Consider the following 22,308-nt stretch of genomic DNA (forward strand, 5'->3'; position numbering starts at 1 on the left):
CCCCTGCATTTATAACCGACTATTTCGACAGGTAAGAGACGAAAATTATTTCATAATTTTTGAGCGAGTGAGGGGTGGGAGGGGGGCGTGTTTACATGGACGAATTAAGTGAAAAATTCACACCTAATATGTAGAAGAAACGAACCCTTAATGTACATTTTTATAGAAAAGAAAGCTATTAAATTTGGCTATTTGGTTTTCTGCATTATCTGCCATTTCTGCTGGAGGGCGCTTCTTGCTCAATGACTATGTGCACATCAACCTGTTGCCACACAGGAAGCACGAGATATACGATGCTCATTAAGATAAATCAAACGTGTCCCTGTCTCAGCCAATCCCCTCTTAGGCAGCCGCTTTGGGAAGCAAAATGTATTACACACCTTTAGGCACACACAAAGCTTTTTTCAAGCGTTGAAAGGGGCAATACGTCACCAAGTGCTGGCCCTGTGCGCTCCCCTAGGTTTTGTTTCCCCTCGGTTGACCCGGTTACCAACAAGTGGCAACAAAAGCACTCGCTATCGGGTGTGGGGACATCTTTCACGCCGCTAGATCGGATCGCACCCTCCCTCAGCCGCTGGTGTTTAGAGTACAAACAAACTGCCTTGTTTTACGGGGTGTTTTTAATTGTAGATATCTCACATTTTTAAGTCTTAACCGTGTGGCCACATCAACAGTCGTGCAGACGTCAAGGTGATATTTGCACTCCAAATCTCCTACTAGCAGCGCCATTGTAACAACGAAGCAAGGATTTTGCTGTGATACTGCAAGGTAGGTACGACAATAAGTTCGTTTTGCCTGCTTGACAGTAAAACATTTAGTGTTCCGCTAATTTTCCCAGCTATAATTGTACAAAGCCTCTGAGATTCTTCCATCGCCCGAGGCTGTACGAAATGCCTTGCATGTAATCAATAGCCTGGCTTGTCATGTCATATGGCAAGACGGCAAATAAAGACATTACAACCAGGCAGACTTTTAATGTTATATAGGTACTATAACTGACGGTTTTGTTGTTAGGGGGAGGGGGGCATAGTAACACTTGTTGCTACCGTGAGTCAAAACATTGAATAATGCGAACTACTTTGTAGCTAACGCTTACAGTGCGTCAAGAGCCATTATAGCCACTCGAGAAATGCATTACGGAGGCAGGGTCTGCTGTATAAGGAGTGTTAGGTTAGTGTCAAACGTTAGGGCACGGTGTTGGGGGGTTGCAGTGCATGCAGCTGTCGCGTATGTTTGTCAGTAGCCCTGGCCGTGTGTTACTTAATCCTTTCCTAGCTATTTATAGGTACCACAATGCCTCGATATTCAAATACATGGTAGAACGTACGGCTTATACAGAGGTCCAGGATACATGTCAGCTATATATACTATTGATTGACAAAGTGTGCGATATACATTGCGCTATTGTAAGAAGACTGTACGCGTTTTGTACTAATTTAATTCATAAGAAAATCTTTTTAGCCTCTTGTAAACCCTTTTCAGTGTATGGCTCTACTTCAACACGTGTCTATTTGTTTATACAAATTCGAAAAATCGGAGATTTTAATTCGAACTCGAGACCAATATTTAATGCAGCAGCAGTTGTGCATGTCTACGTGTGTCATATATCCAAAACCCAGTTTATGCTTCAGCTTCATTGGATTTGAAAACATGCTGCAATATATACACGCGCAAGAAAAAAAAAACGTTAACTCTTAAGCTTGAAGCGACAAAATATTGTGTGAGTTTTCAAAAACAAGCCACTTGAAAAATGTGTCGTTAACTACTCAAAGCCGCAAGCTCAATCAAGTGAAGTTTCTTAACAACATTTTTTGACAAACTGAGTAATGAAAAATTATCCAGACTCCAGGCTGAAATGTTTATAATACTAGCTCAACAAGGCAGTACGGACCTTTAGTCTGTAGGGTGCAGCTGACACACGGCCCAACAATGCTCTTCAAAAGGGTGGCGGTGACCCGTGCGGATTATGTACATAGAAACGGTGGCTAGTTAGTTATCGACAGCACGGCGCATGTAAGCACGTGTATGCCCATTCCTAATTTTCTTAAGGGTGCAACAAAGTATGGCAGTTGACCTGGAGACCTTTGAAGGTTGATAAGCACTAGTACTGGACATGGGTCCTTTTTAAAGTTCTTGCAACTGTATGGTTTTACCAATAACCAATGATAGACTAACCACCCAACGGCTGCCTGCATTTTACTTCAGTAAAAAAAAACCTTCGTTTTGTGTTGCGTTCGGATGTTCAAACTCGCTCTAAACTGATTTCCTGACGTTTGAAAAAGTGAGCGATGTAAATTCAAGTTTGTGTATAGAAAAGTTAGGCTCCCGCAAGGCTTAAAGTAACACAATTACATTTCTGGCTGTGATGTTAGTAGCTAAGTACATAATCCACCGCATAACAAAACCCATAGGTAAGCATATAGGATGGGAGTAATAGGCGGAGGAATGCGGGTAAAGTAGGCTGCTAACTGTTTACGTTCAAAGTTATCAAGTTGCAAATGTAACCTTTGCTTCTGTTTATAATAGCTGTCATGGGCTTTTCTGTAATGTACAGACAAAGAAAAAATTTTCTTTTAACTACCCAAAACCAACAAATTTCGAAAAAGTTGGGACATAACGTCTTGCATGGTTTGCAGAAAAAGAAGTCAAACCCTTCAGACATAGTTTTAGACTTCAGACATAGCTATAGTTTTAGACAGTTAACGTTACCTTTTATTATGTGGATTTTGAAGTTATTTCGTATTCTGTTTCTACTGTTTCTATGTTTTTTATCCTTGTTATTTGCAATTTAATATAGCCTTAGGGCAGGAATTTACAATTAACTTACTAGTATCTGATATTGCTTCCCGCCACAGTCAAGGTCTGAGGAATGATGCTTGCGGAGGCGACTCCTGGCGGTTCGCACCTGAACATGCAGAAGAGGCGGGAGGTACTGCAGGAGAACGCGCGGTTTGCCCAACAGATCCGCGCGTTAGAACTCACGTACGGGAAGATCGCTGCTCAGCAGAAGAGCCTCATCAGCGCATTAGAAAACGGCATGAGCAGTTACAAGTCGTCTCCGATCAACACACAGAAAGTCGAGAATCTCCAAGACGTGAGGAAATCTTACGACGTCTTGTTGACGAGAGACATTGGCGGTATCACACAGAGAAAGTCGCACCATACGGAAGTCTTGGAGACTCTTTTAAACGCGGTGGAAGATCTCAAGGTGTTGAGAGATGCGACAAAGGCGGACTTGGTTGAACCGATCTTCTACACAGAAATGAGCAACGCTGAGAGAGAACGCACGGCAGATCTCCTGGCAAAATGGAAAACGCTCTTGAGGGACGAAAATGACTTGTCTGTCTTACACCACGAATATCCCAAAACTCCGTTCCGAGGAATAACCAGCGAAAGGCCGTGGTACAGCCTGGACCCGAGGGACGCTGTGAGATTTGGCGGGATTTTGTCTCTCATACCCGTTACTTTGGACATCGCCAAACAGACACACAGAGTCGTACAGACTGTGGCGTCTGGAGAAAAATCCATGCTAGAGAAGGATAGTCTAAAACTTCCCAGCGTTTTATCAGACTTGGTAAAGCTGCATCCTAACACGTCTGAGGCCGAGCCTACTCGGGTGAACACGCAACGCCGGAAGTGGGAAAAACCTAACGTCTTTGGAGAGGAGCGACCGGAAGTGACGTATAGGAGAGCGGCGTCAGCTGTTTCAGATGTACAGGACAACGAGGTTGCTGCGCCTAAAAGAAAACAGTGGTCGAAAGATCCGCTATCTTTATCTACTCCAGCATTCCTATCCAATACTAGTAATCCTCACAATCCGGGACATGATGTGGTCCGAAAACCAAACCCTGGGGTACACCCTGGTAAGGGGAATCCAGGGACCCCAGTTTCAAATATGCCGAGAGTCCAGAAACAAGGCACGCATGGGGTGTCTGGGGACGATATTCGTGTCATTGTTAAAGGTATGTACTCGCCAGCCATTTGTATATAAGCTGTATAGTTTTGTAAAATGCAAAAGAACTAGAGTGACGTTTAGCCCAAAACCAGTAAATGATAACAATAGAGTGTCATATTACGTACCTTGTTGAGATGTTGCGCAATATATGGAAAGCATAACTGTTTCTGGTGTTCTCTTCCAGATATGATTGCTCCTCTCAGTGTCCAAGTGAAGGCCAACTCGGACAAGCTTCAGGACGTGGAAGGCCAAGTTCGGCAATGTTCGGCCCGCCTGACGACTTTGTCCGAACATCAGGCGAGCCTCGCTCTGAAAGTGTTCGAGGCGATTCGGAAAGACCTGGAGGAGCATCTCAACACCAACATCCGGGACATCATCAAGGCTGAAATGGAGACCTTGACGCCGAGGAGCACTGAAGAGATTAGGTAATAAACAAACAAACAAACAAATAGATAACGAAGCAAAGGTTTCATTTACGGTGATTTTAAGAGAAGAAGTAAAGTTGAAAAAGCTAGTGTAAGACAGAGGGGCGTGGTTCAAGAAGTGAAGAAGGAGGGTAGGAAGGAAGGTAGCCGAATGGATGGAGGAAAGGACTGAGGGAAAGAAGAAAAAAATGAAGGAATTGAAAGGTACTAAGTAAGAAGAAGTTGGATTAACTTGGATAGGTGAATGAAGGAAAGGAGGGGTTAAGTAAGTGGAGAATAGGAGCGAGTTTAGATATGCATTAGAGACAGACGTTTAAAAGGAAGGAAGGAAGATTGAGTGGAGGATTCAGAAAAGGAGAGATATTTGAAATAGATCAAGGCTATAAGAATGAATTATTGCCAGGAAATCTTGCATGCATTACTGATCTGGTGAACTGTTGTCTTGTTTTCAGGAGGCAGATGGAAGAGTCCATGAAGCAGAAGCTGGAGAGTTTCTACCGTGTGGAGGTACAGAGAGTGGCGAGTCAGCTGCACCAGGACGCGGTACGGACACAGAAGGAGGTGGAGGGGCTGAAACGGTATCAGAGAGACACAGATCTCAGAGTCACAGGTGAGATACAATTTCCTTCCTCATCCAGCGGCATTCTCATCTACAGCGGAATTTCATCTACAACGATCTTCGTAGCCTCCCAAGTGTACAATTTTTGGCAACGCCTTAGGGGTGGAACCTACCGATGTAGTAGGTGATGCAAGTATTCTATTCTGGTGATATTTGAAAATGACAATCTTCAATGCTTTTGGACCGTTAGTCACTTAAGTTGTACTAGGGCCTGGCATGATCAGATCTAAACACAGCGCTTAGACCTACGGGTAAGAGGGTGAAGACTGCCATCTCTAACTATCTTGTTGATCCTGTCCTACAGAAGAGAAGTACGGCCCGTTACAGCGGCAGTTGGAGGATCTGCGCGATCAGAACGCCGCGGAACTGCGCCGCCTGGAGGCGCTCGTGGTGGAGGAGAGGAACCGCCTGGAGCAGAGACTCAAGAAGGAGGAGGAGAAAATAGAACACAGGTAAGATCTTAAAGATGCAAGACGCTGCAATGCGTCTTGAGATGCTATGTGCCTCAATGTACAATGCCATGTGGTAAAAATAAAAATCTTTTATCTTATTCCACTCGGTAATTTCATTGTTATGTTGACGAAACAGATAGCTGCAGTAATATAGAAACCTAATATTTGCGAGCAAATGCATTATATTTACCTCCTGTAATCATAATGATTGGCAAACGTCCTAAACACTTTTTCAACCTTGCAGGTTTGGGGCTGGGTATCACGAAGGAAGTCATCAAGACCGGACCGCCCAGTCAGAACTTTTTAAGTATGTGCAACAAGAACTCGGCCGTCTGCAGTTGAAGGTGCGCCACCTAGAGGACGCCCTGGTACAGCAACGGGTAGACACGGGTCCCAGAGGTAAGCATATACTGGTCTTGAGTAAAAGATTATGGTTGAGAAATCTAATCTCCGCCCAACTCACTTCCAAACGCTTGTATGACTTAACTTACTATCACACCATTCTTGTAACTGTAGAGCCAAACGTACACCCCCCCCCCCAGCTAAATCAGTGTCACCCAAAACAGTACTTCCGTCCCGGAAGTCGTGAATGTGTGTTGAAAATGACCAGATTCCTGATGTTTGTTGTGAAGGTACGCTCCGGGGAGACCAGCTGCTGTGGATCGCCCGACAGGTGGGGAACAAGTACTGGAACCTCGGGATCAAACTGGGCCTGAGTCTGGGCGCCCTGGGCGAGATCAAACACGCCAATCCGGTACGTAAGGACGAACACAGTCGTCTTTGTAATGCCGTTATCGTGTCAAAATATACAGTATAACAGCCATTGATGTTTTGGAAATGTATTTTTTTAGGCCTGTTGGGTTTTAGTGGCATCTCAAGATCTCTCCAGTCTTTTTCATGACGGATGACCCATTCTACGCTAGACACGTGACCTTACGAACACATGACTGGAGTAATAGATGGAAGATGCCAAAAGGTCTCACACAGTCACAACGAAGGGCATAAAAGTAATGTCCTTGCTACAAGACACAGATAATCTTGGACACTAATTGTGCTGGCAACTATGAATATGCTACATTTGACATTTTTTCCTGACGTAGGGCGACGTGGACCAGATGGCCTTTGCGATGTTGTTAGACTGGCAAAGGCAGTACGGGGAAGGCGCCACCGCGGACAAGATTGTGGACGCCCTGCACCAGCTCCACCTCACCAAGCTAGCGGACACCGTCAGGGATAGTCTGCCGCCATGATGTCTGATAGTCTCGCTCTCAGGCTCATGAGCAGGCTTAGTTAGTGGGTCCGCACGAGTTTTTAGTTTTGGACATTTGAACATACGAACTGCAATATATTAAAATGGCGTCAACTATTGTTACTTCCTTGTTTTGAATGAATGGTTAATGTCATCAAACGATGCTTGAATTGTATAAAACCTGCTATAAATTCTATATCTGCGCGTTATTAGAATAACCATTAGCAAAGCGTTGCTGCTAACGTTGGGGTGTCATATTCTGACATACATTTTTGTTGAAATAAAAACTGGTGCAAAGTTACAAGCCATCGGAAGTAGAAGGGATGATTTTGCAATCATTTTTATTCTTCTTTGCTATAACAGATAGTACGGGATAGTATAGATACGTTCTAGGTAGTGAGAACAAGAGACTATTGGTATATAAGACCAGAAAACAAGGAAAACTAAGTCACAATCAAAAACTTTGCTAGGGGGGTGTCGCTTCGGAAACGGTCTATCGGTGACTGACCATTACTTGGTACAGACGACACAGGTGATTTCGCGGCCGTCGACGTAAGGTGGGCACTCCAGGGCGCCGCATCGCCCTTCCACTGGATAGAACAGCACGCCGTTGTGGTTGACGGGTGTGCCCCCCTTCTCAGGCTCGCTGTCCAAGCAGACCCACTCGGTGCGGGGATGAATGTAGTGGCTCGCCATGAGGTAGCCGCTGTACTCGGACACCCAGCCGTCGCCCTTGCACGTCTTCCTGCCCGGGATCATGAGGAGAGCGCTTCGGCCGGGGGCGTGGCACACCGCGCAGGGCACGTCGTGATCGTGTAGGCCGGCCCCGACGAAGGGAGGTTGGTTGTGGGTCTCGTACTCGGCGCCGTATAGGTACGCTACATTGCCGTTGAAGGCGTCTTGGTAGCTCCCCCATTCCGGGTCTTTAGGAAGGCACAGGTAGCCTGGCCCCGCCTCCAGCGTGCGCGTAGTGCGCGCCTGCTGCCATACCTGTATCAATACAAACATGTGATCAAAGATTTCAGACTTCAAGCTAGTGTTTTGGGATTTCGTGATTACAATCCCATGGTTGTATTACCACTGAATTCCTACATATACATGTACCCCGACCAGGCCCTTGGACTTCCTGTCATGTGGCCTGCTGCAAAGTCTGGAAACCAAACACACAACCTTCCCCTAAACCAGTGCCGCCAAAAACAATATTTCCGTCCCGGAAGTAATCTGCAACATTGAACCAGACATGGAGAAAAAGAACATTGCAAAGGACACTCGGCAATCGATTTTCCGTGGTGATTTCTTTTTAACATATAAACAGATAGTCTTTTACTTATTTTACTACGGCTGAACATACGTTTAACTGTGTGTTTTTATTAGCACCCACATAGTTCATTGCGTTCACAGGATCACAACATGTATATGTATACTAGTAATAGTCCTAATATCGTGATGTAAATGCGACACAAGTGTTCTATTTCTATACCACAACTTGAGTCTTCCATAAAGTTTATCATTACCATCGTAGACCAGACTTGCACTTCGTGGACATGTTGTTTTACCCCAGCGAATGTACGTTGTACCGCCAACTGTAAAGTAACGAACAAAGTTTAGTTAGGACGTATACGCTTATATCATAATTATATCACTGTGTCACTGAATGGTTTCTATTTGAGGAACTGAGCCTATATTATTATACTAGTAGTTAGATAAACAACTATACACTTTGACCAATATGTTAATAAGTACGTACTACGGAGCGCATAGTCCCTCAAGTAGACAAACATGCTAACACACGGCAACGAAAACATCACACGTTACTTAGCTCAACAAACAGGATGTTAACATTGCTGTGTTAACATTCAGCCTGCTAAGGTAGCCGTTTGATACCAAACTTGTACTGACTGTGGGTTCAGACGCCAGGGAGAAGGTTAAAGAGATGACGGCGCTTCTTTGAGTGAATTTACTCAGCACATTTGTACCATAAGCAAGCTAAGGATCCGGACTTGGTATAAGTTACTTGTGTTTGGCGAAACGCATGGTCTACAAGTGTTTTCCTTACCGCCTTCCATCTGGGCTGTGGGTTGCTGTTGCTCGATGGTTGTGGCCGGAACCGGAGCTCGAGGTTGAGTTGTGATCTGAAATTTACATTTTTTTCATCACACGTCCACAATTGCTCGTCTATGTAATAACGTATTATACTCAAGTCGTATTATAGCAAGTCGGAAATTTTGACATATGATCAGGTACTTATGATTATGTGTCATTATGTTTAGACTATGTCCCCAACCTAGGGTAAGCGAACTGATTACGCTTGGTCATATAAAACACGGGAGCGATCGGAACATAACAAGAATCAGCCCTTAAATTTTAAAAAGTCTGCACAGGAGGCTGCCAACGACCATGAAAATGTATATTGTGTTTTATATACTCTTTGTTTTATATACTAGTACCATTAAAGCAACGTTTGGAGGTATACTCAGCTAAAGAAGTTGCGTATAGTTGACCGTATTTTAGTAGGAAAATGTTTTTACCTCAACATCCCGCCCGAGCATGTTCAGGTTGAGTCCTGCTGCTGCATTCAGCACGACGCTGAGCAGAAATACCCTCACAAGGGGCATGGTGGCGAGCTGAATATCACAACATGTCCGGGAAAATGAAAACATTTAAGATGTGTTTTCTGCAGTCATCTCTCCAAAAAGAAATTAAATCACTGTCATAAAAAATTAACATCAAAGTATGCATATGCGTGTGTTTCAAACAATAGTCGAATAAATAGAAAAGTACAGCACAGAAAGTAATATTCTTACTTGTGTCATCCAAACGATTGCCAAAAGAGTAGCTCTTGTCTCTGCCAAAAGTCTTGGAAGTCGTGTCGTTCATGGGATATCACGTGATGTCGTGCCTCGCTCTTATTGGTCATTGCAACATCGTTCCATCACAGTATGTCTAAAGTTTTTCAATGTTTGCACGTGATGGAGGAATTTAGATGGGTAGTTTACGAAGATTAAGAAATCATTGAATGGCCTTCTTTAAGATTATCTTAAAGCCTGTTATTCGGGTGGAGATTATGATTAACTCGTTTATGCAAATATAAGGACCTTACGTACGTTTACATGATCAATGAGAAACATCTATAAATCGTCAGTCGTACATCGTTAAATCATTTGTTGTGCTTTTATTTTCAGCTTATTCACAATGCGTCTTCATCTAATATAGTATACGAAACAGCACAAATTAACAATGAGAATAATAGAAATGACAATTGTGTGTCGAGTAATATCATAAACATTTGCCCGAACCTGATATAGCATTGAAAACTGTGCACTATCTAAAAGCACGATGTTATGTTATACCAAGGAGGTTAAATACTTGTATTTAACCTCCTTGGTTATACACATTCATTTGCATATAATGGAATATCTTCTCAGTAACTTGACTATTGATATCGATTTTTTTTCTCAGCTTTGAACCAGAGTGACAGAAGTGTGTTTGTCCTGTTTATGTTATTGCTGCATATCGCAATTGAAGAGGTTGTTCTGTCAAATCACTACGCAGTCCTTCTCGAAGAATTTGATGACCCTGTTGACTGTCTCCGAGTCCAGGCTACAGTCTAACAGTTCCTCACGGCTGGCCAGGGCCACCCTTCCCATGGTTCCTAGGCCCTGTTGAAGCACAAGGCACTCTGGGAAGGAGAAAAAAACATTTTTTCCAAAAATTTTTGTGTTGGACATTCAGAGAGAAACTCGTTCGATGAATTTCAGATCAAGTCTGTCTGGTACCTATGTCGTTAAATTATTAAATGAACTTTAAATCTTTGATGGATAACACTTTTCTTTAATAATACTCAAAATGTTGTAACAAAAGATCTACAAGGGTTCAATCTTATCAATGAACGTGTAGGTTTGTAATCATCATGTAGCCGCTCTCTCATTGGCTATACCAGGAATTGCCGTTCGTTCATTGGTTGAACTGCTGTGATTGCCAGTGCCAGATGCATATTGATGGATCTATGGAGTTCGAACTATTTACTACGAAGACGGTTGCTACCATGTTGACTGAGTCCAAGCCTGGAAATAATCTGCAGCACGATGTCATCTGAAACCTGATTGGCCAGCAGTTTGCACAGCCGATGACGTATCATCTCGCACGATGGCTTGTAGGTTGCCTAAAACAACATAAGAAAACATATTAGATACAAAAAGATTCCTTAATATCGCAACTAACAATCTAGATCTTTCATGAATTTAATGCGGTTCTAGTGGGGGTGATTTGAAGTTCCCGCTATACCGCAGAGCATTGTGGGATGACGTCATCCTCAGGTGTTCATCGCGGCGCATCCCGGAAGTTCAAGTGCGGGGCCGACTGACCGTCGCAAACGGTTTCAAATCCTATTTGTTGTGAATTACAAACCAGTTGACCATCGTTTCTTCAATTTTGAAGTCAGCTTTGAACAAACAAAGGTGACTATATAGATGAGCTACACCTTGTCGCACCTGCCTACGGCCATACCACGTTGAATACACCCGATCTCGTTCGATCTCGGAAGTTAAGCAACGTCGGGCCCGGTCAGTACTTGGATGGGAGACCGCCTGGGAACACCGGGTGCTGTAGGCTTCACTTTTTTGTATTTTTCTTTTCTCCTTTTCATCGTTTTGTTCATAGATCTCTTTAAAATGTTACTGAAATTGAATGCATGCTGCTATAACGAACTGGCGTGTTGAATTTCAACAAGAACAATAGCTTAAGAATTCCCTTTTGCGTGTGTGGTATTTATGGTTCGCAATACACTGCCATGGATCACATCAATGGATTCCCTGGTTCTAATGTACAACGTGAATATGAGGTATTTACAGTATGTTAAGTACCAGAAAATAGCAAATGTTAAGACCCCGTCCCCCTAAAAAATGAGTCTGCTTGACTCAGAGAGGTTAACAGGAGTGGCGTACTGTGTATACAGTCCACACAACAATTGTAACACAGTTCCTGTCCTTGGTGCTAATTTACCTTCGAATTCCCCACCCTGTACTATTATATATACTATCCCTCTCCTTGGTGCTGAAAATAACACCATCCACGTACCTTTGCAATAGTTGTCATTGACTGCACGCACTCACTGGCGTTGTGTGCTGGTAGCAGGTACAGCTTCCTATCCATAAACCTGTGTCAAAAGTGAAGTCAGTATTTTGCAAAACGTCACATTTTGAATCTTGTGATAACTGTAGGCAGTGCAGACGTTTGATTACCGATATTGTGGAAAAAAAAGGAAGTCCGGACTTACTTGTTCTGCAGAGTGGAAAGAGCAGCCATTTCGTGGTGCCCGTAAAGAGCGGCTGCCGTCAGCAGGTAACAGTTGCGATGTACTGCTAAGAACTTCTCGATTCTGAAGAAAATCATGTTTGTAAATTGTAAATATATCGTGCATACATCATCAATAATACGATTATACAAGGAACGTTCATTATATTTCATTGTCGAAGCTGGTTTGGTCTATGTCATTGTTAATTGTAACGTTCTATTAATTGTATCGGAGATTTCAAGACTCAGGAGCTAAACTAGGTCTGGTAACCAGGCTAATATTCCTTTATGTACCTGTCCACTAAACTACTGTCCAGGACCGAGTCGCCACCAGGCGGCCATTCTGTGAGTGACTCGTTAAGAGGGATGATCATAAACGCCACTCCAGACTGGGGGAAGATGCAGGTGTGCCGAAGGGTGGTGTCAGAAACTGGAAAAAAATGGATAGTTGAAAGATTATATAATCATTCATTTTATTCCGATTGCCACAATACAATACAGTTAGAGCACAGTTAACATACTTAATCAGGCACAACACAATAACTCATAAAGTAACAATTTTGACGTTTTTAATAATCATGAATTTAAGGTTAAACATGTAACACAATTGTTTGCCTTGCCCATAAAGTTATGGCTAGCTGGAATAGGTGTTTACAAAATAAAGATGTGGCCTCCCTCAAGTACGATGTAACATTCTAAGAGCATCGTACCCCTGGTCTTGTGCTGTTGTTGCTGCAACAGTCTAGTGACGTCACTGTTCTGTAGAGAGGCGTTGACGATGACTGGCCACTGCTGGCTGGAGTTTACGTGACCTGTCGGCTCATCCATGCCACCTGGCGACTTCCAAAGGTACTGGCGATAAAATAGATAAGACAAAGATGACCAGCACTTCCTGCCAGAAGAGAGATTCCTGAAATGGTATTATGTTATATAAAGTTGCGTTCCACTGAAGATCTTATCATAATTTTTATGCAACCATAACGCTAGTTAGTTCTCTTATAAGTCCTTTCATTTGACCAGAATTTATAAAAAAAACCACAAGTCTTACCTGAAACCTAAAGCCTTGGTGATCGCCTTGAAGAATTAATCAATATCTTCCCCGAAATACGCCAGACTTTTGGTCACAGGGAGTGACTTTAAATTTTCCCGCCAATGGCAGCACCAAGGCGGAAGCGATTCACCGGAAATCGTGGAGAGTATTTCACTATTGATAAGGGGTGTTAATCAACGTTAATCTTATAAAACATGGCTTTAAAAGGCAAACTATTCTTAAAAAGATAAAGATATTTATGCCAAAAACTAGAATCTGTCCTTTTAAAGGACAATATTACATGGTACTTTATATAGATCACCATATTGCTGGATTTATTAGCAAACATTCCCTTCAAAAATAATGGTCTCACCTCTTTTCCATTTCAATGAGTTGCCGGGAAAAGTCGTCCCATTTTGCTCCCGCGCTTTCTGAGGGAAGGACGTGCCGGACTTTGAGCTCAAATATTGATTGTTTTGACCAGACAAGCGGTAAGTATGGTCAGACTTTCTCCGCTAAGAATGTCAGATAGCATCTGAATTACTTTGTGCCATTTTTTGACCAGTTTGGGACTACTTTACAACGATTTACCGCGCTTTTTTGTTTCGTAATGTCGGCTGCCTGTCCACAAACTTAGCTCAGTAATAAATTGCGGTAATTTGTTGGGCATAGCTAGAATCCGACGTGTATTATCTTAGCTGAACATTCCCCCGATTTTCAGGCAAATAACTTTTACTAATGCAGCCAAATATAAACCTTTCCAATAATGAAAAACGTTGATTTCTTTTTGCCCCCCTCCCCCTTACCGGTGAACATGTGGGCGAAGATTTGGTCGCATGCGGAAAATTCCACAGATTGATTTGAACTTAATTTGATTGCTGCAATTGTGCAGAAGATCAGTCAGTGTCCTACACAGTTATAAGTAATGCAAATGTGAAAAAATAACGTTCATGATAACCATGAAAAGATAGTCTTCCTCTTCAGGCTAACGTTAGGCTCCTTGTAAATTTGGGACTATCCCAATAAAAGTTTAGGGGGCAATCACCTTAGGAACGAATTATTTTGAATTAGTGTGATTGATGCCAGTGACTTCATGTTATCATTATTAATAGCAACACTATTAATTGGTGTATTTTCATTTGATTATTACATTTACAGTCTTTGCATGAAAATTGTATTCTTAGTCATTGTGTAGTCAAGCTATTTGAGTTGTTCTTTTCAGAAAGGTTTTGATTGTTTCATCTCAAAATTGTTGGATTGTAGTAGCATCCCAAGTTATCCGTGTGTGTTTGAATGTGTGCGCGTGTTTGTGAGTCTGTACATGGTGTGCATATTTGCATGTTTATGTTTCTGACTTTGCTTGAAGAGATTTAGATTAAGTCTGCCAAATTTGATTGCCATGTTAAATGAAAGTTGTTTTTTTTTCCTCCACAGAAAAATCTATTTTGACACCATGGGAGAACCAATGCAGATGTCCAATGGCCACACAGCAGGTGACTGGTGGGACCTCACCAAACCTGTGGGGGAAGTGGACCCAGAAATCACAGCTATTATCAAGAAGGAAAAGGTTAGGGCAAAGTTTTATTCAGACTCTATATCGGAAGCCATTCATATTCTGTTTAAGTTGTAAGTGTACACGTCTATTGTATTGATCAGGTACATGTAGTACTAGTGGCACCATAAATTGAGCAGTTGAAAAATCTTAATTACTTTTGGGTATGGAAGTATTGTTTTGGGTGGAATTGACAGTATGTTTGTGTGTATGATGGGGAGGCATAATGGCAGGGGATCAAAAGCCCAGACACAGGAAATAGGGTGAACTTTATTGTCCCTGTTCGATTTCTTGTTTCTGTACAGGTTTTGCGATCCTCACATACAGTAACTCTCTGTTTTCATATGTCCCAATTCTTATGGTATGTAGAGTTAGTTTAAAATGTACCTGAATGATGCTGAGATTTTATGTATAACTTACAGGACCGTCAGAGGAGAGAACTGGAAATGATTGCATCAGAGAACTTTGCCAGTGCTGCCTGTCTACAGGCCATGGGTTCTTGTCTCAACAACAAGTACTCCGAGGGCTACCCTGGACAGAGGTAGGTTTTTCTTCGTTCATGGCATTGAAAGCATTGTGATCTAAGTCTGCTCTTGCTGTAGGAAGTGTAGTATTGATGTGCTGCATTTTTTGTTTACCACTGGTCATACGAACATGTACCAGTAACTTGGACCCTTATCTGTATGACCTTTCTTGGTCCTTGGACCTTGGCCCTAATTGGTAATCTCTGGGGGCGTGGATAGGGAGTTGTCCCCAGCCAACAATAATTACAATGGACTTTGGAATTTGCTGCAGAATAAACAGAATAATGTTCCTTTTGGTAGGTCAAAACAAATTCAATGTTATATTATCAAAACTGAGATTAAATCTCTTCACCCATTGTAACAAAGTACCAGAACATGTTATCACCAACAGAATGTCTCTTAATTCAGACTACAGGACTTTCTGTGCAACCAGGCATTTTATGCCCCCAGGAGTTTCAATTAGTGTGTTCTAGATTTCTCTCATTGTATATTGACAGCTCTTCATTGTTGTCCTTTAATTGGTTTGGTTAGGTAATGATAGAATGCTGTCCAACTGCAGACTCAATGGTCTGAACAATGGTTAGATAAGACAAGTCTGCTATAACCATGTAGATATACATGTACATGTACCTTAGGCCACACCAATTTAATTTCTTGGTTAACGGACTTTTCTACAAAAATAATGGAGCGGGCGGGCGAAAAAAAAATTAAAACTAGAAAGGCCAATATTTGCTTTGGAGCAAATACAGCAATGGCTTCACCACATTTTACGACATGGCAGGGAAAGAATGAGAAACACAAGGGAAAACAATGCTTTACATTGATATAACTATAGTATGAAGTAACATACAACTAAGACTACAACAGTTGGATAGCTATTCCCTACATTATTGGTTAGGATTGCATAATGCAAACTGTTGATTTTCAAGATAAAAAGAAGCGTTCATAGCCCGCATTCCAATGCTGGAGCAGGAAAGCTTAAAATACCTACCAAAACACTTGAATACAGACATACTGTCAGTATGGCATGGCTCTGTGCAGGTGTAAATGAAGTTAAGCCAGTTAAATCCCAACAGCCAATCAGCAAGGAGAATAGAGGAAAGCTGCATGCCTATTGGTTGATGCCTTGCATGCCATTGTGATGACTCATGTCCAAATGTGGTAAACACTGCACACTTACACAGTAATACATTAGCTATTACACAGCCAAAAAACTCAAATAAAACCATTCTAAAAGCCTGTATCACAATAATTTAAAAAACGCCTAGGGGTATTTGCCCACTGTACCTCCATACCAAATTTCAGGACCTTAGGCCCTAAAATGAAGAAGCTGAATCCATTTAAAGATATGGCAGGAGGAGGAGGAGGAGGAGAAGGAGAAGAAACATCAGAAAAAGCAATATGGTTTCACCACACCACTTCGTGGTGTGGTGAACCCATAATAAAAACAGGCCTAGACATCCTATTATGACCCAAAATTGTAAGATAGGAGCCATGAAGTCAACACACCAGGCTGGTTCAAAATTTTGAACTTTTAATGATACCACAGCATTGAAAGATGGAATGACTTTAACAAGAAGTATGAAAAGGACTGTTTTCAACTGTTCAGGGCAAAATATGAGCATTTTGCAGTTGATTCTGAATTTTTATTTTTATTTGCAAATCAGAAAAAAATGAAGCGGCGAATCCGTTAACCAAGAAATTAAATTGGTGTGGCCTTACTCTGAGAAAAATTGTGTGTTGTAAAGATATGATGTTTTGGCTACAGGTACTATGGAGGTACCAAGTTTGTGGATGAGATTGAAGTCCTGTGCCAAAAGAGAGCCCTGTCAGTCTACGGCCTGGACCCAGAGAAGTGGGGAGTTAATGTGCAACCGTATTCTGGGTCACCTGCCAACTTTGCTGTCTTCACAGGTAGGAGTCATTCCATTTAGAGGAGTGTTCAGAAAAATGTCTGTACTTAAGGCTTTACCCTATATATAGTGTATTTCTAGTATTATACATGTAACTTGGAAACAAGTGACCACAGCCACTCATAGAACTAGTAAAGCTTCTGTACAATATTAAATGTTAATTCCACCTACTTTGTATGTAAGAGACGTTGATAGAAAGTTAGGTCAAAGGTCCAAGGAAAGGTTATCTTATTTCCTGTCCTCAATATCTGGCTATATGCACGTCTGTTGCCTTACAGAAGCCAGTTGGAAAATGCATGGACAGAATCAGCAAGAAATTCATAATAACGAATAAAATGAGGGATTCACAGCAATTCTCAATATTTCATGTAGGTATGAGATTATTGACTTCTTGTTCCAGCTGTTGTGGAGCCCCATGGGAGGATTATGGGCCTGGATCTCCCAGACGGAGGACATCTGACTCACGGCTTCATGACAGACAAGAAGAAGATCTCGGCCACCTCCGTGTTCTTTGAGTCCATGCCCTACAAGGTGGACCCCAAGACAGGCCTGATTGATTATGAGAGGCTGCGGGAGAATGCACGCATCTTCCACCCCAAGATGATCATTGCTGGTATGTACATGTACTTGTACCTTTGGCAAAGAGACTGTGCCTTTGCCAACGTTTCTTGTGTGTTATCTGGTTTGAAGAAATTATTAATCATAACATAAGTATAGTTAGAGTAAATGTATGTGTCAAAGAATTTCCTTATTTGTCCTTCACATACATACATGTAAAGAAAAACTGTCTGAGTACTAGTATTACCTCTAAGGCACAGTTTAACATGTTTGGTGCACAGGTGTCCAGCTTCTATATCCACCAACATTGGTCATTATTGTACTTCAGATCATCCATACTTGATTATAATGTTGCTTGTAGTGTGTAGCCATAAATGTAGGAGAGATTAGTGTTATAGTATTCAGGGATCTCCCCAGAAATTTAGGACAGAATGGAGGAGGGTGCGAAATATCGGTAAATTTGACCAAAGAACCCTGGAAAAGGGTGTAAAAATACTAGTTTTGAAAATTAACAGGGTGGAGCTGAGATAAGGACTGGGTGGAGGAGCTCCACTGCTCCATTGTTTAGGGAGGTCCCTGGTATTTTTCTTTGTCAGTGAAGCCATACATTGTACCCTCTACGATTGTTGAGCAATAAAGTCCATTCATTCATTTGTTGTATCCCTGTTGCAGGCATCAGTTGTTACTCCAGGAATCTGGACTACGCCAAGTTCCGTGAGATTGCGGACGAGAACAACGCCTACCTGCTGGCTGACATGGCGCACATCTCGGGGCTGGTGGCTGCCGGGGAGGTGCCCTCGCCCTTCGAGCACTGCGACATTGTGACGACCACAACGCACAAGACCCTGCGCGGCGTCAGGGCTGGCATGATCTTCTTCAGGAAAGGTATGATGAAGGTTTCCATTAACCACTAATTAATTAATTTCACTATGGAGATTTTACCTTTACAAAGTTGACCTCAGTTCATTTTGCCCTGTCAGCAAAACATTCTAAAAGAAATAAGCATAGAGATTCTGTATTATACTTAGCTGAGATATTTTGAACAAATATACTTACTTACTTATCCTCTTCATCCCTTGCTAGACATAAGGCCATGACTTTTTCTTTCCATGTGGGTCTGTTCTTGGCCACCTGAACCTTAACACATAGTCATACGTAAATACACGCTATAAATTACACGTATTAAGTTATGTTTTGCTACCTCTCACTGAATTACTGTTAGAGCATATTACTAGTATTCTACTCTATCTGATTATAATTATGAGTCAATCACAATGTTTGTTTCAAGATGATATGTCTCTGTTCTTATCCAGGTGTGAGAAGTGTTGGGAAGGATGGGAAGCCGGTTATGTATAACCTGGAGTCACCCATCAACCAGGCTGTGTTCCCTGGACTTCAGGGAGGTCCACATAACCATGCTATAGCAGGTAGGTGTCTTTAACGTTTAAGCATCATTTTGTTTTGGTGTATATGGTAGTTGGAAAGATTTCATAACATAAACTATATGTGTTTGTGATCAACTGAATGAATGGCTTGCTATAAATTTGTGCACCTAACTTTTTTAGGTTAGGTGTGCCAATGCATCTATACCCCAAAGCCCTGAACATGCATCTACAGGCTAATTGCCTACTCTATTTATTGGTTATCAGGTGTTGCTGTGGCCCTGAAGCAGGCTGCCATGCCAGAGTTTAAGACCTACATACAACAAGTCATCAAGAACTGCCAGGCTATGTGTAAACTGATGATGGACAAGGGATACCATGTGGTCACAGGTCAGTAACTTCAACCAACACGTCAGCAGAACGTACTGCACCTGCGTGAAACCCGTAATATATTGTGCATAGCACTTCGGTAGAACGTCTCATATAAGGTTGTATTCGCTCATATAAGGTTAACACCCCGTCTGTAGTTTCCAAATGTTATGTCGGAAAAGATACCTTCTGCAACAGGCAAAATTTTGATGCAATGTTGACCAAAAGTCCACCGCAAACCGTGAAAATACAGGGTTCTGCGCAGGCGCAGTACGTTCTGCCGACGTGCTACTTCAACCGAATTTGGTGAACAAAATGAAAACATTTGATGGGAAGATGATTGTAGCAATAACAAAAGAATTTTCAATCATTGTCCACAAAACTAAATGTGTTGTACGAGATCATAGTTTTTTTGTATTTCTAGGTACAGTTTGGAAAAAAAATTCTTTTTTAGATATTTTTATCATCTTCCGCACTTGAAGTGAAAAGATATTTTTTACTTGTTTTTTTTCACAGGTGGCTCAGATAATCACCTGCTGTTGGTAGACCTGAGGTCAAAGGGCATCAATGGTTCCAAGACAGAGAAGATTTTGGAGGAGGTCTCCATCGCCTGCAATAAGAACACCTGCCCAGGTAATTCACAAAACAAGTAGTGGTTGTGACTTTTGTTTGTTCCATATAAAGAGTAAACTGATCACACACCAGTTTTGTGCAATAAGTACAAGCTACATGTAAGACTGGACTGTAAGGTTTCATCTGCTTACACCAGGATGGACCCCTACTCTTTCTAATACATGTAAGTGTGGTAGGTCCTTTAAAGTCCTGCTTAGAATTTATTTATTTCTTAATAATCAGACATGTGATCACAAAGGTACTCTATATCAAATTGTGAAAGAAAGTATTATTGGAACAGCATCTGTATATCTCATACAATCCTTCCCATATTGTTTTGTCCATCTGAACATAACAATGAAATCGTCCTGTGTTTTTACAGGTGACAAGAGTGCCCTGAACCCCAGTGGTCTTCGTTTTGGAACCCCGGCACTGACGTCTCGGGGCTTTGTGGAGAAGGACTTCGAGAAAGTCACAGACTTTATTGACAGAGGTTGGTTGTTAGGAAAGGTTTTCTGCACATCTAAATAATTAGACTGAGTCTCAGTGCACCTATTCCTAAAAAGGAATTTCAAGCCCTGCAGGACCTAAAAATAAATGTATGAATGATAGTGTTACTGTTGTCAATTTAGGAGTTGGTTTATGTGTGTGACACTTGTACATCTACTTGTAGCCATTGTTTATTCATGAACTGTGATTTTTTCATCTACTTACTGACCCTTAAGCTTATTATATATAACTTTCTATCATCTGTAGCAATTACCCTGGCTATTGAGATCCAGACTGTGTCCGGAAAGATGCTGAAGGACTTCAAGGCTAAGATGGTTGAGGAGCCCTTCTCCTCCAAGATTGCCGCCCTCCGTGCCGAAGTGGAGGCCTTTGCCATCGCTTACCCCATCCCTGGACTCGAGGACATGTAAAACCAAGGCTGCAGCCACAGAGGCATGGATACTTTTGAACTTTTCTTTATTTCTCGAGTTCGGCTCACGTTTGGTTGAGAATTTAGAAAGGAAGGAAAACTGAAGAACTTTTGGTTGGTTTATGTCAAGCCTGTTTGTTGACAGTTTTGAGAGATGGTTAGGCAAATGAACTGTTTTCTCAAGTAGTATGTTTTTGTATGGAGATATGATAAGAAATGTGGTTATTTCAACTTCCTGGGTCCACTTTCTATTTGTTACACATTCTTAAGAACAAACCTAATCCATGAGTTATTGATTCAACTCAATAATGCAGCCAGCAAACATTCAGTGAAACCTATGAACTTAAAAAACATTACATACAAACACCACCTTTTGAGATATAACAATATATGGACAATCATGACTGATGCTCTTTGCATTCTAACAAGCATGATTGATTACTAGCTAGGAATGTTGCTAGATGTTTTCAAACTGCCACCACTGCAATACTTGTGTTCAGCAAACTACAGGCTTTAAATCAAATTTGCACGTTGTCAGTTTGATCATGAATTACATAAGGACCATCAATGCAATGAGCTAAAATGGCTCAATAACACTATATACTAACTAGTATTGCAGGTCGATGTATTAAGTTGGTTGTCAAAGAATTGCTACAGTAATTCAGTAATAATACTATTTAGACTGTATCAATCTTGGATGCAATGTTGGCCAAAGCAACTCTGACCAAATAACAATAATAGAAGTATTGTTAAGTTTGATCAGCACAAATGTCTTTGGTTATAACTGGTTATGTAATCTTAGTTTGTCATAGTTTTTTTCTTTTTCAATCATGGTAAAGCACATGTACCTTCTGTACATGTATATGTGAATGTTTGGCAGATTACTAGGCTCTCACAAAATGCAGAATCTGTTCTATGTACAGTGTACTTAAACATGTAACATGCCATAGCACAAAACATATCAAAAAGTTCATGAATCCAAGTTTTGGAACATACCTAAAATGGGTGACAAGTAACTCCAGATCTATAAAACGATAAATATTACTATCTTGTAGACTGCCTTTATATCTATGTGCTTGAAAATATTTGCATACGTTAGTAGCTTACTAGTATACTGAGAGCAGTACATGTTCATATATTTGTACATGTACATTAATTTGGATGAAACCTCTATGGTACTTAACAATAACAATTATATGACCTCCAAAACACTACTTTACAGAGACATTAGTTTCTAGAGAGAAGTCATATTATTTTACATTTTTAGGTATCAAAATCCCAGTGAATAAAAAGATTTACAATTACACATTGTGCAGTTATAAATGTTGTTTTTAATCAACTTCCTTGGGTAATAGTTGACAGAGGAAGGGAAGAAAGTATAACCAATTACATTATAACAAAAGGTATCATGTATTTCTTACTTTTAAAAGTAGTCATACATGTACATGTAAAATTTA

General features: G+C 41.4%; 3 protein-coding genes and 1 pseudogene across 3 annotated transcripts; 2 read left to right on the top strand and 2 right to left on the bottom strand.

Annotated features, from left to right (window-relative positions):
• The first annotated feature begins 461 nt into the window (after positions 1–461).
• On the top strand, positions 462–6,986 carry LOC109474270. The gene is made up of 8 exons (XM_019774543.1): positions 462–768; positions 2,856–3,962; positions 4,140–4,380; positions 4,833–4,990; positions 5,304–5,451; positions 5,696–5,850; positions 6,084–6,205; positions 6,552–6,986. The coding sequence occupies exons 2-8, from the start codon at positions 2,870–2,872 to the stop codon at positions 6,699–6,701; spliced, it is 2,067 nt and encodes a 688-aa protein (XP_019630102.1). The 5' UTR covers positions 462–768; positions 2,856–2,869; the 3' UTR covers positions 6,702–6,986.
• Positions 6,987–7,054: 68 nt separating this feature from the next.
• LOC109474258 lies at positions 7,055–9,568 on the bottom strand (annotated as a pseudogene).
• Positions 9,569–10,229: 661 nt separating this feature from the next.
• On the bottom strand, positions 10,230–12,820 carry LOC109474261. Its single transcript, XM_019774535.1, has 5 exons — positions 12,703–12,820; positions 12,287–12,422; positions 11,777–11,855; positions 10,745–10,862; positions 10,230–10,379 (listed from the first exon to the last, which is right to left on the bottom strand). The coding sequence occupies exons 1-5, from the start codon at positions 12,818–12,820 to the stop codon at positions 10,237–10,239; spliced, it is 594 nt and encodes a 197-aa protein (XP_019630094.1). The 3' UTR covers positions 10,230–10,236.
• Positions 12,821–13,410: 590 nt separating this feature from the next.
• On the top strand, positions 13,411–22,155 carry LOC109474240 (serine hydroxymethyltransferase, cytosolic-like). Its single transcript, XM_019774507.1, has 11 exons — positions 13,411–13,513; positions 14,457–14,589; positions 14,997–15,115; positions 16,867–17,012; positions 17,412–17,624; positions 18,242–18,454; positions 18,883–18,996; positions 19,219–19,341; positions 19,837–19,953; positions 20,315–20,425; positions 20,689–22,155. Exons 2-11 carry the CDS (start codon positions 14,476–14,478, stop codon positions 20,850–20,852), a joined length of 1,434 nt encoding a protein of 477 aa, XP_019630066.1. The 5' UTR covers positions 13,411–13,513; positions 14,457–14,475; the 3' UTR covers positions 20,853–22,155.
• Positions 22,156–22,308: the final 153 nt, after the last annotated feature.

The sequence above is a fragment of the Branchiostoma belcheri genome, unplaced genomic scaffold (genome assembly GCF_001625305.1).
Source record: "Branchiostoma belcheri isolate BF01 breed outbred unplaced genomic scaffold, Haploidv18h27 scaffold30, whole genome shotgun sequence".
Lineage (NCBI taxonomy): Eukaryota > Metazoa > Chordata > Leptocardii > Amphioxiformes > Branchiostomatidae > Branchiostoma > Branchiostoma belcheri.